At 43.3% G+C, this 18,139-nt stretch overlaps 1 protein-coding gene across 1 annotated transcript; it reads right to left on the bottom strand.

Annotated features, from left to right (window-relative positions):
- Positions 1–1,431: 1,431 nt before the first annotated feature.
- Positions 1,432–17,839, bottom strand: KCNV2 (potassium voltage-gated channel modifier subfamily V member 2). The gene is made up of 2 exons (XM_004286228.2): positions 16,439–17,839; positions 1,432–1,788 (listed from the first exon to the last, which is right to left on the bottom strand). The coding sequence occupies exons 1-2, from the start codon at positions 17,837–17,839 to the stop codon at positions 1,507–1,509; spliced, it is 1,683 nt and encodes a 560-aa protein (XP_004286276.1). The 3' UTR covers positions 1,432–1,506.
- Between the last annotated feature and the right edge of the window lie 300 nt (positions 17,840–18,139).

The raw sequence follows: 18,139 nt of genomic DNA on the forward strand, positions 1-18,139 counted from the left end.
TCCTAAATAAAAAAGGAATATGATAACTTATTTAGGGATAGATGAAGGAGTAAATGGAGTTATATATTCTAAAGTGCAGCCCATAGTGCCTGTCAGTGTAAGAAAGCACAAAATGATTACTCTTATTTTTACGATTCATTTGGAGATCAGATCATGCCCTGAGACAAATTTGCCCTGAGACAAATTGATAGTTGGCATGGCAAGCCCCTAGTTACAGGGGCAACCTCTGTTTGTTCAGTTCAAAAGTGCCTTTAAATCCCAGGATTTCACTTTCCAAGTCTAATGGAAGAAGGAAGGAATTAAGAGGAGACGGGGGCAGGGAGAGAAAGAACCTGTAGGAATCAGTTTTCTGACCCACAGATGGTGCCCAGAGCAGAGCGCCATGTCCATTTAATTCCTTTTGTTCAGTGCTTAGCCCAAAACAGTTGTCCAAAAGGCAGGGTTTTTTGTTTTTGGTTTGCTTTTGATTTTTCATGGAAAGGAGAAAAAAAGGAGGCTCTGAGAGGTGAGGACATGTAGGGGCTCCTGTCTAGGGAGGGGCACTAACACCCTCGGGCATGCGTCACAGTCAAGTCTGGGGGCACCCACATTATGGCTAGACCAGGGTTTCTCAATTTCCTCACTGCTGACATTCTGGATCAAATAATTCTTTGTGATAGGGCTGTCCTGAGCATGCTTAGTAGTAACCCAGGTCTCTGCCTACCAGTGCCAGAAGCCCCTCTCATCCTCTGTCACAGTGGTGACAATCAAAACCATCTCTAGGAAAAAAAAAACAAAAAAACCCACCATCTCTAGGCATTGCCAAAGGTCCTGGGGCAAGCGGGGGAGGGGTGGACAAAACCTCCCTTGAATGAGAGGCACCAGTCAAGAATCTACTACACAACACCTACTCAGACCATTTTAGCAGCCACCATTTATTGAGCATTTACAAGTAGTATCGCCAGTCTCCATGCTCATATTACTAGGAAGGCTTTTAAAGTATAATTTAAAGTTGAAGAAACTGAGGCTCAGACAGTTAAAAGTAACTTGCCCCAAATTGAACAGCTGGTAGATCTGAGCTTCTGACTGAGGTGGGTCTGACTAGTTCCAAAGCTCATATAGTTTCTGCTGCAACACTCCCTCTCTCTAGACAATGAAGAATGCTTTTTTCTTTCAATCAGGGAAATTCTTCTCAAGTCAACTCAAGTCCGAAAGTATTTATTGAAAAGCCATGAGAAGCTGCAAGAGAAATCTAAGCTGTCGCTCCTCTCAAGGAGGTTTTCAATATCAATGTCATTGGGAAGGTCAGTATCTTACACAACACTGTTAGTGACAGAGTAACATGAGGCAGTCTGAGTTTGGGCCAAAATGAACATTTCTAGAGGTAGATTTTTGTGAGCTGAACGCCTTTTGTGTACGTCTGCTTCACGTGTCCTTTCACTGTTAATCCTGATAATAAAAAAAAGAGGAAGGAGGAAGGAAGCCTTGAAATTCATGGCATCGACCGGCCGCACATCCTAACAAGTATTAATTATTTTGCCTTGGGTTGGGCTGTGGGTTGCTTCCAGCCAAGCACTCAGCTATCTTCTTTCGGGCTCTCTGCATGAACTCCACATTCCCCCTTTCCCTTCGTATGGCGGTGTACTCGTAAGCCTTGAGCTTGCTGTAGTAATCGGAGAATTTGTTGTAGAGGATGGAAATGGGCATCCCGTTGAGGATGATCCCGAAAGCGATGCAGAGGAAGGCAAAAAGCCGGCCCAGGTGAGTCTCTGGGTACATGTCTCCATAGCCCACAGTGGAGATGCTCACCTGTGAGGGAAGGAAAGTAGAATGGAATTGTCAGCATCGAGAGCGAGGAGAAGAAAGGGAGGGAACCAGGCAGGGAGAGGTGTCTTCCGTCCTGCTGACGGTGCACCTGGTTGTATAACAGCTCCTCACGGAGTCAGCGTTAGGAGGTACTGGAAAGGTGGCCTGCAAGACCTGGGGCATGGAAAGAACATAAGCTTTGGAGCTGAAAGGCTTGGCTTTAAACCCTATCACTTATCAATTTTCTTACTTACCATACAGGGGAGTTATATCTACTTTAAAGGGTTGTTGTGAAGGGCACAGAAGAATAATGTGTGTGAAGTTCCTGGTGTAGAATAGGCTCAATAAAGGTAGGTCTTTGCCTCCCTTCAGCTGGGGCCAAATTGAGGACAGAGTCCCTGGATTTGCCTACATGATACACGTACGGGAAAGAGCTTGGGCTTAGAACCAGTCAGACCTGGTTCAAGTCCTGACTCTGGCCCTTCCCAGCTGAGTGACCTTGGGCAAAACATTCAGAGTCTCTAAGCCTTGGTTCCTGCATCTAAAACAGGGGGATAATGACTAACTCTCAGGATTCTTGTGAAGACTAAACAAGAAAATGATGATAAAGCACTTCACACACACTTCGTCAGGCACGCACAAAGCATCAAGCAACCTCCTCTGTGGTCCTTCTCTCATCCTTAAAATAGAGACAGTTGTAATAGTTCTCAGAGTTGTTAGGCAGTTCAAATGAGATATTTTATATGAAGGTGCTTTAATTGCAAATGTCTGGAGAAACACACTCATTATTTTGCGATGGGACTTTTGTAAGATGTCACCGACCAAAAATATGTTCACCCTGCATGAAAGTCTTCCCATCACACTTGTCACACTGCTTTAAATTCCACTAATTAGAGATTTATTTAGGTTAACAAGCTTCTGTTTTAAAATGCAGATACCCACATGGGACTAGTTATCAGTCGATGTAGCCGGAGAAAACCCAGAAAAATCTCTCGGGGCCTGTGTTTTGCTTTGTTTTGTTTTTGCGGTACGCGGGCCTCTCACTGTTGTGGCCTCTCCCGTTGCGGAGCACAGGCTCTGGACGCGCAGGCTTAGCGGCCATGGCTCACAGGCCCAGCCGCTCCGCGGCATGTGGGATCTTTCCGGACCAGGGCACGAACCTGTATCCTCTGCATTGGCAGGCGGACTCTCAACCACTGCACCACCAGGGAAGCCTTCGGGGCCTGATTTTCATGCCTCATGTCCTAAGGCTCCCTTTGGTCCCCAGACTCTTGGCAAAATTACTAGACGCCTTTTAGGCAGGGCTGTTGATTACAGTTGAAAAAATTGTGCATCGCACAACTCCAGGGGGCAACATTGGCTTCATCGATTTGTGTCGTCACACAGTCTTCCAGCATATGCTTTTATAAAATGTACAGTCACCCTGTTGATCTGTACAGAGACAGCCTTTAACTTAGAAATGCAGACATTTTTGTTTTGATGATGTAAGGATTAATTTGAACTTAGAGTAAGTATGATTGATTAGTTAGAATGAAATGGAGAAGTGGGCCAGCTGGGCAAATCTGGTGGAGCTGATAAGAACCAGAGCTCCATCCAGCCCTTAAAAAGGGGAAGGTTGCAACTCCTCTTGGGGTGGGTGGCACACTACCTCTCACTACTCCGTCTCTGGGGAGAGAACTGCTGAGGGCTGGGCTGCCCTTCTCACAGTGGAAAAACAAGGCAGCATCTAACAGAGGCAGGAGGGTGTCGACTAGGTTAAGGAAGCAGGTGTGGCACTAGGCCACATGGGTCTGAATCCACTTCCCAGCTGTGGGATTTGGGCAAGTTGCCTAAATTCTCTCTGCCTCAGTTTCTACTTTTGAAACGTGGAAAGAATAATAGTGCGCACCTCATAGGACTGTTACAGGAATTGAAGGAGCCGCACAGGGTGTGTGAGGGATGATGTTAGTTCTTGTGCTTGTTAGACCAGCGGGCTGTGGAAAGAAGCTCTTCCCTGGCTCCTGAGAAGGCTGTGTGAGGGAGATTGGTGGGGGGGACACTGTCTCCAGTAGAGAATCTGCTTTTCCCACCTTCTCGACCAAAGGGCCATGAGAGGCAGTGATAAAATAAGATTGTGGGCTAATCTTAAAGAAAAAAGCTTGCTCTGTGTGTGTGTGTGTGTGTGTGTGTGTGTGTGTGCGTGCGCGTGCGCATGCGTGCGTTTCTTGTCACTGGCCACGCTGAAAGTAAAAGAACCCGAGTCAGATCTCTGTCCAGGTGTGTGAACAGCTTTCATTTGTCACTAACCCTGTCACTCGTACCTCTGTGTGAATGTTTAGTCAGTTGACCTTCCCTGGAGGAGGCCTAAAGGGAGTCTGGATATAAGAGCGAGTGACAGGAAGCGGTCGTTTCAGAACAGGAAGCATCCATGAAGGGCCAAATCAGAGGCTTCGGTAAACCAGCCCCTCAAGGGTCCAGGATTGGGGGAGGGTTGGAGATAGGAGGATGCAGAGGAAGGAAAGTAATTGAGACAAAGTACCTAATTTAAACCTCTGCTCAGTCCCCACACTGGCTTTGCTTCCCTCCCAACCCCAATTTCTTTTTCTGGCTGAACTTTGAACAAAAGGTCAAAAGCAAAGAGAATTGGCTGAAGGAAGATTAAATATTTGATGTGCATAATATGGTCTAAATATTTTTGTATATCTTGGATCTCTATTTTTAGAGAAAAGATCTCTTCTGCTACGAGACTCTGTATGACTGATTCTGAAGAATTTGTTCAAAATGCGTAGCTAATTTATGCACTGTCTGTTTGACTCAGCCGTTGATCTGCTTCTTGCTTCTTGGCTCCAGAGGAACTCTGGATTCCTTGGTTTTTGGAAACTTTTTCTCCATGTTCCACAGGCCAAACCATTTCTCCCTGAATGAGCATGAAAGATGGAAGCTCCCAGAGGGACCAAAGTGACCTCCCAGAGTGAGTTCTCACATTAGCAGGAGTGGGGTTTGGAAATGTGACTGAAATTTCTGCAATCCGTCTTAATATCCTGAAAAAACTGACTGGCCCAGCCACTCTGGAAACTTACCATTCCGTTGAAAATTTACCTATTTTCCCTAGCCATTGGACCCCCCAAAGCCAGAATGTAACCTTTCCCTAGCAGCTCACCCACTAATCAGCAAATCCTGACCCACTAAACCTTACAAGGAGAACAAGTAACCAGTTTTTCTCTGAAACTTTAGAATAACTGTACTTGAATTTCTCCTTCAGCAAGGAATGTTTGTTTCCCTCATAATGACCTACGCACGGATTACATTTTAGCACCCAGTAATCCCTGCATCTAGGAATTATGATCTCAGGGAATAAAACTGATTTTTCAAAAGGATTAACACCTCTTCTTAGTTTTCCCAAAGAATTCGAGGTGGTAAAGACTAACATTTTCTGGTTAAAATGATTACATACTTCAATGCATAATGTCCTTTAAAGGATTTAGCTTCAAAGGCTCTACTTAGCTTACCCATGCTGCCGTTGCTACAAATATTTTAGGAATTCCTCTCTGGGATTATAATCTGCACAGAGGATTCAGTGGCGTGACCTTGAAACAAGTGTTCTTATCCCCCTTGAGGGTTAACTCTAGGTGCCGGTCTTCAACTCAAGGGTCTTGACTATTTAAAAATATTGAATCCACCTTCAAAAAAGTAAAGATTTAGCCCCACTACAAAGAAGTATTAATAAATGGACATGGCACAGGCGCTGGAGATAATTCCCCAGTGGAATTCAAAAAATGTTTTGATCAGTGGAAACACTGTTAGAATGAGGTCATGGGTAATCACCTTGAAAAGAACAACCGGCCTCATCCGTATATGAAAGTTCTGACATGTACATAAATTGTACAATAAGGGGGAGGTGTGCAGAAGCTAAGGCAAGTTCGGGATCTATTCCTAGAAATAGTGACAATGCCTTCCACACCCTCAGCTTACTTGCTACTTCTCCCTGCCCTCTACAATTCTATCATGTCCCGCTCAAGTTACATTGGCCAACAGGAGGAGTTTAGAGAGACAAAAGGGGACCACCCCAAAATCGGGAGTCGGCCAGATCAAAAGTCATAAAAGTGCCTAAGAGCCTTTGCCCCCCTTTATGGCTCCTGTGCTTTTTCTGAAGAAGCTAGGAGAACTTTAATGCCTTCTGTGCTGGACATCTACTCATTATCTCTCAGCCCTAAGCCCGATACCCTTCTGTGCTCTTTTTTGTAATTCAGCGGCTGGGAAGATGCGAACTACATTTCTCAGATTTCCTTGCCTGCTGTCTTCTGCTTAGGGTCTGCCAATGAGAGACACGGTTGGGAGACTAGAAGATGGAATGAGGGAGTAAGAGTCTCTCTTCCTGCTTCTGGTTTCTGTCATCATCCTTCAACAACAGCAGATAGCTATGGCTCAGGCATCTTTCAGCACACCCAGCACCAGCCTCGTGATGACATCTTAGGGGTCGGGCAACAGCTACACGGTGGTTCCTTCTCTGTACTCCTAGGTTCCAGTAACTCTACCTTCTCCCATTTGTCTCCCCAGTTCTGGGGCCAACACTCTTTCCTACAGTTACCAATCTTCGGGTTATCTCACTTTCTCCTTTTTGCTCTTCCAGCCTATGTATCTATCTCCCTGTATAAAATTCCTTCTGTTTAAAATATCCCACGTTTTGTTTTCTGTTATCCTAATTCACCTTCCAAAGGGGTCTTCTCAAAGCAAGCAAGCCATCAATAAAAATAAAATAAAATTAATCTCAGTGATCTTCTAAGTGCCACCTATTTGCAAGGCAATGATAGCATGCTTGAGGAAAACCAAGATAGAAACAAGGTCTCTGGGCTACAACTATCTGATGCTTCACCTAGAGATAGTTTTCGTTAATTTTTGAAGGAATGAGTTCATGACATAGTTTCCTATTTAGTTTCTATAGCTGTAACTTGCTCTGGAAAGCTCAGAAGGAAATGGTCTGTTGAACAGTCCAATTGTCCTTTTCTTAAAAACATAGCCACAACAGGCCAAAGCTCACGGCTTCATCATAGAGCTAATTGTTCTTGTTGAGCTATGCCGAGCATTTCCCACACCCAGGCAACCCGGAGAGTCCCAACACGGCTGGAGCTGCTCCAGGCATGGGCCTGTTTATTTGGACACTCAGAAACTCTCCCAAGATGGAACGGCTGACCCTTTTGTGCATCTTACAGCTTCTCTCTTTTCCCCAGGAGAGAAGGAATCGCTTCTGTTTTCTTTTCCCAAAAATGAATCTGGAAGCAAAGGTTATTGCTTCCATGTGATAAAGGCTATCAGCTAGTCAGATATGGTACCTTCTATTCATTGAGGACAGAGTACAGGCTAGTGTTTTTACATATGTTTCCTATTACATCAGTGCTGACAAATAACCTCCATTTGACAGACGAGTAGGATGGGTCTATCTTATATCCTAATGCATGAGCATTTGCAGACATGAGTGTCCATGAGGGATTTGTTCTGCAGCTGTAGGAGAATTCACAATAATGAAAATTACTGTGTTTCTCTTAAAACCCCGAGTTGAATTACAGAGGAAGGTTGCAGGATGCTTGGCATAGATAGAGGGGAGATTATTAAAAAGTCAGATTTTGGGGTTGTCTGAGAGTACTAAAAACACACGGAGGGAAGGATTAGAAAACCTGTCTCTAATGCGGGTGAATATACCACAAGGGCTGCAGCACTGCAGTGGGGCAAGAAAATATCGATCCTGTTTCTCTTTACCTCTTTATATTTTCAATGTGTGAGTGTATGTTTTCTGACACACATAATGTATTTGAGCAGTAATATCTTAATGCAGTAGAATGATTGTATTACTGGACCCAATTCTTTGTATCTTCCTGTATCCAAGCTCTTTGCCATAAAACTTTGCATTGCTTTCCTACAGTGAGTGGGCTAACCTGCTTTTCCTGTTGACTCTGAGTTTGGCCTTGTGACTCGCTCTGGCCAATGAGTTGAGCAAGTGTCATGAACAGAAGCTTATCAGTGCTTGCATGATTGGGCTTGCACTCTCTCTCTCTTGCCCTTTGCCACGGCCATGGATACATGCCTGCTGGATGATGAAAGACCTAGTCTCCTTCTTCATCCAGCTGTCAGCCAGCTGACCATCAGACTGTGACGTGAGCAGCTGACACCAGTCCAAGGTTCTTCTAACCCTGTACTTGAAACCATTCTGAGTTGCTGACTTGCAAACTCACAAGGCAAATAGATGCTTGACATTTCGAGCCACTGAATTTTGGGGTGGTTTGTGATGCATTGTTATTATAGCAATAAATAGCTTCTAACTTATGATTAACTAAACACATATTTATCATGGGTGTGTGCTCAGAATTTTTTAAATTATGAGATGTATGATAAATAAAATGCTTGGAGACTACTGCATTAGAGTTACTTTTAGGATTCTACTTCTCAGATTCTCATATCTGCTTGGTCATGTCTATTTAGATGACTTCCTTCTCAGCATTCAAGATTTAGTTCAATTTCATCTTCTCCAAGAAGGCTTCTCTGACTATTCCACTAGTCCATCAAAGGTAGATTCTGCCACCCAGATCACTCTCTATCCTATTATCCTATATAAGACACACTCATATCTTAAATGATTTATTATCTTTCTCCATTAGGATGTAAACACCATGAGGGAAAAAATTTCACTTTTTTTTGTTTTTCCCTTATTACTCGGTATCCCTAGCATTTAGAATACTCCTCGGCACACTAAGTGCTCAAAAATAATCTTGCTCACCTCCAGTGCTGGACACCCTATGCCAAACAACTAGCAAGACAGGAACACAACCCCACCCATTAGCAGACAGGCTGCCTAAAATCATACTAAGTTCACAGACACCCCAAAACACACCACTGGACATGGCCCTGCCCACCAGAAAGACAAGACCCAGCCTCATCCACCAGAACACAGGCACTAGTCCCCTCCACCAGGAAACCTACACAACCTACTGAACCAACCTTAGCCACTGGGGGCAGACACCAAAAACAATGGGAACTACGAACCTGCAGGCTGCAAAAAGGAGACTCCAAACACAGTAAGATAAGCAAAATGAGAAGACAGAGAAATACTCAGCAGATGATGGAGCAAGGTAAACACCCACCAGACCAAACAAATGAAGAGGAAATAGGCAGTCTACCTGAAAAAGAATTCAGAGTAATGATAGTAAAGATGATCCAAAATCTTGGAAATAGAATGGAGAATATACAAGAAACGTTTAACAAGGACCTAAAGGATCTAAAGAGCAAACAAACAATGATGAACAACACAATAAATGAAATTAAAAATTCTCTAGAAGGAATCAATAGTGGAATAACTGAGGCAGAAAAATGGATAAGTGACCTGGATGATAAAATAGTGGAAATAATTACCACAGAGCAGAATAAAGAAAAAAGGATGAAAAGAATTGAGGACATTCTCAGAGACCTCTGGGACAACACTAAATGCACCAACATTTGAATTATAGGGGTCCCAGAAGAAGAAGAGAAAAAGAGAGGGACTGAGAAAATGTTTGAAGAGATTATGGTTGAAAACTTCCCTAATATGGGAAAGGAAATAGTCAACCAAGTCCAGGAAGTGCAGGAGTCCCATACAGGATAAATCCAAGGAGAAACACACCAAGACACATATTAATCAAACTATCAAAAATTAAATTAAAAAATATTAAAAGCAGCAAGGGAAAAGCAACAAGTAACATACAAGGGAATCTTCATAAGGTTAACAGCTGATCTTTCAGCAGAAGTTTTGCAAGCCAGAAAGGATTGGCAGGACATATTTAAAGTGATGAAACGGAAAAACCTACAACCAAGATTACTCTACCCAGCAAGGACCTCATTCAGATTCAACAGAGAAATTAAAACCTTTACAGACAAGCAAAAGGTAAGATAATTCAGCACCACCAAGCCAGCTTTACAACAAATGCTAAAGAAACTTTTCTAGGCAGGAAACACAAGAGAAGAAAAAGACCTACAATAACAAACCCCCCCAAATTAAGAAAATTGTAATAGGAACATACATATCGACAATTACCTTAAATGTAAACAGATTAAAGGCTCCAACCAAAAGACATAGCCTGGCTGAATGGATACAAAAACAAGACCTGTATATATGCTGTCTACAAGAGACCCTCTTCAGACCTGGGGGCACATACAGACTGAAAGTGAGGGGATGGAAAAAGATATTCCATGCAAATGGAAATCAAAAGAAAGCTGGAGTAGCAATTCTCATACCAGACAAAAGAGACTTTAAAACAAAGACTATTACAAGAGACAAAGAAGGACACTACAGAATGATCAAGGGATCAATCCAAGAAGAAGATATAACAATTGTAAATATTTATGCACCCAACATAGGATCACCTCAATACATAAGGCAAATGCTAACAGCCATAAAAGGGGAAATCGACAGTAACATGACTTTAATACTGCACTTTCACCAATGGACATCATCCAAAATGAAAATAAATAAGGAAACACAAGCTTAAAATGATACATTAAACAAGATGGACTTAATTGATAGTTATAGGACATTCCATCCAAAAACAACAGAATACACTTTCTTCTCAAGTGCTCATGGAACATTCTCCAAGACAGATCATATCATGGGTCACAAATCAAGCCTTGGTAAATTTAAGAAAATTGAAATCGTATCAAGTATCTTTTCTGACCGCAATGCTATGAGACTAGATATCAATTACAGGAAAAAACTGTAAAAAATACAAACATATGGAGGCTAAACAGTATGCTACTAAATAACCAAGGGATCACTGAAGAAATCAAAGAGGAAATCAAAAAATACCTAGAAGCAAATGACAATGAAAACACGACAACCCAAAACCGACGGGATGCAGCAAAACCAGTTCTAAGAGGGAAGTTTATAGCAATACAATCCTACCTCAAGAAATAAGCATCTCAAATAAACAATCTAACCTTACACCTAAAGCAATTAGAGAAAGAGGAACAAATAAAACCCCGAAGTTAGCAGAAGGAAAGAAATCATAAAGATCAGATCCGAAATAAATGAAAAAGAAATGAAGGAAATGATAGCAAAGGTCAATAAAACTAAAAGCTGGTTCTTTGAGAAGATAAACAAAATTGATAAACCATTAGCCAGATTCATCAAGAAAAAAAGGGAGAAGACTCTAGTCAACAGAATTAGAAATGACAAAGGAGAAGTAACAACTGACACTGCAGAAATAGAAAGGATCATGAGAGATTACTACAAACAACTCTATGCCAATAAAATGGACAACCTGGAAGAAATGGAGAAATTCTTAGAAAAGCACAACCTTCCGAGACTGAACCAGGAAGAAATAGAAAATATAAATAGACCAATCACAAGCACTGAAATTGAAACTGTGATTAGAAATCTTCCAACAAACAAAAGCCCAGGACCAGATGGCTTCACAGGTGAATTCTATCAAACATTTAGAGAAGAGCTAACACCTATCCTTCTCAAACTCTTCCAAAATAGAGCAGAGGGAGGAACACTCCCAAACTCATTCTACGAGACCACCATCACCCTGATAAGAAAACCAGATAAAGATGTCACAAAGAAAGAAAACTACTGGCCAGTATCACTGATGAACATAGATGCAAAAATCCTCAACAAAATACCAGCAAACAGAATCCAACAGCACATTAAAAGGATCATACACCATGATCAAGTGGGGTTTATCCCAGGAATGCAAAGGTTCTTCAATATATGCAGATCAATCAATGTGATACCCCATATTAACAAACTGAAGAATAAAAATCATATGATCATCTAAATAGATGCAGAAAAAGCTTTTGACAAAATTGAACACCCATTTATGATAAAACTTCTCCAGAAAGTAGGCATAGAGGGAACCTACCTCAACATAATAAAGGCCATATATGACAAACCCACAGTCAACATTGTTCTCAATGGTGAAAACTGAAACCATTTCCTCTAAGATCAGGAACAAGACAAGGTTGCTCACTGTCGCCCACTGTTATTCAACATAGTTTGGGAACTTTTAGCCACAGCAATCAGAGACAAGAAAGAAATAAAAGGAATCCAAATCAGAAAAGAAGTAAAACTGTCACTGTTTGCAGATGACATGATACTATACATAGAGAATCCTAAAAATGCTACCAAACATCTACTAGAGCTAATCAATGAATTTGGTAAAGTAGCAGGATACAAAATTAATGCACAGAAATCTCTTGCATTCCTATATGCTAATGATGAAAAATCTGAAAGAGAAATTAAGGAAACACTCCCATTTACCATTGCAACAAAAAGAATAAAATATCTAGGAATATACCTACCTAAGAAGACAAAAGACCTGTAGGCAGAAAACTGTAAGAAACTGATGAAAGAAATTAAAGATGATACAAACAGGTGGAGAGATATACCATGTTCTTGAATTGGAAGAATCAACATTGTGAAAATGACTATACTACCCAAAGCAATCTTCAGATTCAATGCAATCCCTATCAAACTGCCAAAGGCATTTTTCACAGAACTAGAACAAAACCTTTTGCAATTTGTATGGAAACACAAAAGACCCCGAATAGCTGAAGTAATCTTGAGAAAGAAAAACAGAGCTGGAGGCGTCAGGCTCCCTGACTTCAGACTATACTACAAAGCTACAGTAATCAAGACAGTATGGTACTGGCACAAAAAAAGAAATATAGATCAATGGAACAGGATAGAAAGCCCAGAGATAAACCCATGCACATGTGGTCACCTTATCTTTGATAAAGGAGGCAAGACTATACAATGGAGAAAAGACAGCCTTTTTAGTAAGTGGTGCTGGGAAAACTGGACAGCTACATGTAAAAGAATGAAATTAGAACACTCCCTAATACCATACACAAAAGTAAACTCAAAATGGTTTAAAGACCTAAATGTAAGGCCAGACACTATAAAACTCTTAGAGGAAAACATAGGCAGAACACTCATGACATAAATCACAGCAAGATCCTTTTTGACCCACCTCCTAGAGAAATGGAGTAAAAACAAAAATAAACAAAGGAGAGCTAATGAAACTTAAAAGCTTTTGCACAGCAAAGGAAACTATAAAACAAACGAAAAGACAGCCCTCAGAATGGGAGAAAATATTTGCAAACGAAACAACTGAAAAAGGATTAATCTCCAAAATATACAAGCAGCTCATGCAGCTCAATATCAAAAAAACAAACAATCTGATCCAAAAATGGGAAGAAGACCTAAACAGACATTTCTCCAAAGAAGATATACAGACTGCCAACAAACACATGAAAGGATGCTCAACATCAGTAATCATTAGAGAAATGCAAATCAAAACTACAATGAGATATCATCTCACACCCGTCAGAATGACCATCATCAAAAAATCTACAAACAGTAAATGATGGAGAGGGTGTGAAGAAAAGGGAACCCTCTTGCACTGTTGGTGGTAATGTAAACTGATACAGCCACTATTGAGAACAGTATGGAGGTTCCTTAAAAAAGTAATAGAACTACTGTATGACCCAGCAAACCCACTACTGGACATATACCCTGAGAAAACCATAATTCAAAAAGAGTCATGTACCACAATGTTCATTGCATTTCTATTTACTGTAGCCAGTACATGGAAGCAACCTAAGTGTCTGTCGACAGATGAATGGATAAAGAAGATGTGGCACATATATACAATGGAATATTACTCAGCCATAAAAAGAAATGAATTGAGTTATTTGTAGTGAGGTGGATGGACCTAGAGTCTGTCATACATAGTGAAGTAAGTCAGAAAGAGAAAAACAAATACTGTATGCTAACACACATACATGGAGTCTTAAAAAAATGGTTCTGAAGAACCTAGGGGCAGGACAGGTATAAAGACGCAGACATAGAGAATGGACTTGAGGACACGGGGTGGGGGTGGAAGGGTAAGCTGGGAGGAAGTGAGAGAGTGGCATTGACACATACACACTACCAAATAGATAGCTAGTGGGAAGCAGCTGCATAGCACAGGGAGATCAGCTTGGTGCTTTGTGTCCACCTAGAGGGGTGGGATATGGAGGGTGGGAGGGAGTCGCAAGAGGGAAGGGATATGGGGATACATGTATACCTATAGCTGATTCACTTTGTTATACAGCAGAAACTAACACACCATTGTAAAGCAATTATACTGCAATAAAGATGTTAAAAAAAATCTTGCTCAATGAATGAAGAAGATGGAATTTTGTGAAGAATTGGTCCTAATATTTTGCATCTTTTTACTTGGCATCTTCTTTTCTCTTTGCTATATTGAAAATAAGGGCCCTTACTACACAATATGCAATGTCATAACAAGTATAGAGAAGAATTGGGTTAATAGTATATTGGTCCTGGGGAACAGAGCAGTCCTCAAATGTTCAAGGGGAGTTGCTCCTACTGTTTTCATAGGTTAGTTTAGAAACGAACACAAGCTATCAGTCTTTAATCCATAATGATTTTTAATAGTATATATAATTCTCAGAGAATAAAATGGATGAAGGTCATTGGTAAAGGTTAAGGTTGGTAAATGGTAGGTTGACATGTGTAAATTCTGGCCTGTGAAAATAGTGCCTGATAGAGCTAATAGCTACAAAAGAAAATTCACATTGGTAAAAGCAATAATTAGTAAAATTTGTTATAGATAGAAACTGAATGGTGATTCAAGTTTTATTGTAAAGTCTATAGAAAACAGTGACCTTGAGTAAGATAATTTTTGTTAATATTAAAAGGGGGATAATTTGAAAATTTAAATGTTATTAAACAATAAACACATCAAGAAATTAAAGGGGATCACTAGGCATTCACTTAAGGAATTTTTTTAAAAAGAAAAATCCATTATTAGGAATAGAATTCTTATCAAAAATTTTATATTAATATACAAAAGGTAAAAGACGTTTTGTGTATTCAGAATATAGTATCAAAGAGTTCACTAGGTGCAGCTTACACACGCTAGCCTTCTAAGATACTTGGACGAATGGAAACTTGACTCTCTAAAACTTGGTATTATATCATCAGCCTGTGGATTTTCTCTTTCCCTCCTTGCTTTACTCACCTCCAAAGTAAATGGCATTTGCTGGGGACAAATCATCCTTCATCAACCCCGTCTGTACACATGATTTATCTACTATGGGGATGACCTTTTGTCATTTGGAATATGATCAAAGCAGCGGCATTTGGCCAGCTCGTTTGGAAGAGCCTCACATCATCCCATCACTGAAGAAAGCTCACACATCTTGTTGTATATATGAGAGCTCTGCTTTCCAGGGAAGCAAGACTCACTGAATTGCAGAGCTCTACACCCTCCCCTTTTGAGATGAGGAAACTGAAGATAGGGAGTTAGGGAGTGAGGTTTCACAGTTAATCATGGAGGATCCCCGTTCATTATTAGCAGATCTGGGACAAGAATCTAAATCTAAATCTTCCATTCCACTATACTACACTATTAGTAGGAGCCCTGGGTAGGTTCATATCAGAACTCCACACTGTGGGTTCTAACATATCCAGTGTTAGTGTTGAAAATATCCACTTTCTAATATAGGAAAAACTGGTTATATTTGCTTAATGTCTTTAAAGGCATTACAAACCATCTATTTAAAGTAAATAAGGAAAGCATACGCCCAGTTCTTTCCTATGCACATATGTCAATGTGTTCATTGATCTTAGAAGACCCAATCAATCAGCATTTCCAGTGATTCAGGGACTTTCCAAGGATTTAGTCTAGCATATCAGAAACACAGATATTTGAGTAAATGGCATAAACTATTATAAAAGGCAAACACCAAAGAAAATGACAAAAATAACTAATATACTAAGTGCAAATTAAGCAAGGCATGCAGAAATACTAAAGCTTGAAAGAGGCAGTGCTGGGCTGTGGAAAGGGCATGCATTTTGCAACTGGACAGGCTTGGGTTCCGGTCCTCACGTGACTACCTTTAGCTGCGTGTCTAAATTATTATTATAACTCAAATTATCTGCATCTCAATTCCTCTAGCTGTAAAATGGGGCAATAATGCCATGTCCCGAAAGAATTTTTGTGGCATTGGAGCAGGTTTCAGTGTTAGATGCTCCGATTTAGCTAGAACCAGTGGGATTCCAGTGAGGGTTGCCGCTCTTCAGCCACGTCGCATTTCCTCCCCTGCATACATGGATGGCTTCCTTCAAAATCTGCAGGAAAATGTTCCTCTTAAAACAATAGTGATCCTAACCACCTCACATGGTTGTGATGCTGAAATAAGATACGCTTTATAAACCACTTAGGACAATAGGTGTTCAATAAGGGACAAATAACAAGAATGACGATGATGAATCTTCCCACGAACGTGAACAATGATTATTCCTTAAAATTAGCCTCTCAGGGGTATTAAGACTAAATCTAGATTTGGAGATAACTAGGACCACACCAAATTTCTTGGACTACGTCTTTCTTACTGGACTATGTCTTTCCAACCCTTTAGCACCTACCCGTTTTTTTTGTTTTGTTTTTTCTGTTTTGTTGTTTTTATCTTTTGTTTAAGCTGGGGACATCGAAGGAATGGAGAAAGCAATGGCCGTTAAAGAAGGCAGGGCAAAGATGAGGGAACAAAGCAAGGCAGGTGGCATGACCCAGGAAGGGGAGAAGCAGCGTCTGTCGGGCTGGGGAAGTGGGTGGGAAAGCCCACGGGCCGTGGTGCTCACCGCGGCCCACCACCAGGCGTGGGGGATGCTGGTGAAGTTGGTTCCACGCACGTCGTGCTCCACGGAGTAGACGGCCGCAGAGAAGGTGAAGATGCCCATGGTGATGAAGAGCAGCAGGCAGCCCACCTGCTGGTAGCACTGGCGCAGCGTGAAGCCGAAGGCGCGCAGGCCGGTGGAGTGGCGCGCCAGCTTGAGGATGCGGAAGATGCGCAGGAGGCGCATGACGCGCAGCACCTGGCCCACCTGGCCCACGCGGCCCATGGTCTCGAGGTCGTGCTCGTGCGGCGAGTCCTTGCTGTGCACCTGGTCCTCGCTCGTGAAGCACTCGAGCAGCAGCTGCAGGTAGAGTGGCAGGATGGCCACCAGGTCCACCAGGTTGAGGGCGCTCTGCGCGAAGCGCCGCAGGTCGGGCGTGGAGGCCAGGCGCAGCAGGAACTCGAGCGTGAAGAAAGCCATGCATAGCATCTCCACGTGCTCCAGAAAGGGCTGCGGGTTGCCACTGCCCGCGCCCTGCCCCGCCTGCTGCTGCATCTCCTCTACCGTGTTGAGCGCCAGCGCCACGACGGAGATGAGCACGAAGAGGCTGGAGGCCACCCCGATGGCCTTGGCGGCCACCGACGAGAAGGGCTTCTCCATGAGGTTCCAGAGGCGCCGCCGCTGCGGCCCGTAGAAGCGCATGTCTCGGAAGAGCTCCTCGGCCTCCTCGGCCTGCGCCTGCGCGCGCAGCTCACGCTGGATCTTGAGCTGCTCGCTCAGCTCGTCGCGCCTCTCCTCGAAGCAGATGAGGCAGCAGCGCGGCGCGTACTTGAGCCGCACGCCCCAGTAGCCCAGTTCCTCCAGGAAGCGGCGCGGGCACAGCTCGTCGCGCACCAGCAGCACGCCGGACGCGTAGAAGTTGTAGATGAGCTGGAAGATCTCCGGGTCGCGGTCGAAGAAGTATTCGTCCGTCTGTGCCTCATAATCGTCGCACAGGCCCAGCTGGCGGCTGCGGCTGGTGGAGGTGGCCAGGCGGCCCAGGCGCGTCTTGGGGTAGCTGGTCAGCTCGGCGTAGTCCAGGTGGTAGCTCTGGCCGCCCACGTTCACGTTCAGGGTGGACGACACGACCGGAGCGTCAGTGCCGCCTTCGCCTTGGTCGGTGGTGGCCTCTCCTGGCTGCTGGTCCTCCTCTGCCAGGTCGTCCTTCCACTGCTGGTCCTCCTCGGTATCCGTGTCCTCATCGATGTAGTAGCTACAATAGCTCTGGGTCCACGGTGGAAAGCTGGTCTGGGAGCCCGGGAGGGCCCCCACGGAGCAGATGCGCCTGCGTTGTTGGCTGCCCACTGCCTGGGATGCGTCTTCACTCTCCGTAGTATGCCAGGACCTGTAGCCCCAAGACCGCCTCCTCTCATTCTGTTTCAGCATGGCTGGAGCAAGTGGACCCTTGCCTTTTCCCTCCTGGTTGTGGTAAGGTCCCCAGCCTGCTCACTGCCACTGGTAGATGGATCACGTGCTCTGCACTGTTGTAGAGAGACCGGCCCGGACCAGCAGACCTGGGGTCCACAGCATCGCCCTCAGAGCTGTCCCTCCTCCGGCCCTGGGCAGCCCAGCCCAGCCCAGCCCAGCCCAGCCTGCCGGGTCTGAACGCCTAGGCAGACGGCTGTTGACTGCTCTAATCTAGCTGATAGGGAAGAAGCAAGTGTTAGGAGGGATTTAGAGCCTCTT

The sequence above is a fragment of the Orcinus orca genome, chromosome 6 (genome assembly GCF_937001465.1).
Source record: "Orcinus orca chromosome 6, mOrcOrc1.1, whole genome shotgun sequence".
NCBI lineage: Eukaryota > Metazoa > Chordata > Mammalia > Artiodactyla > Delphinidae > Orcinus > Orcinus orca.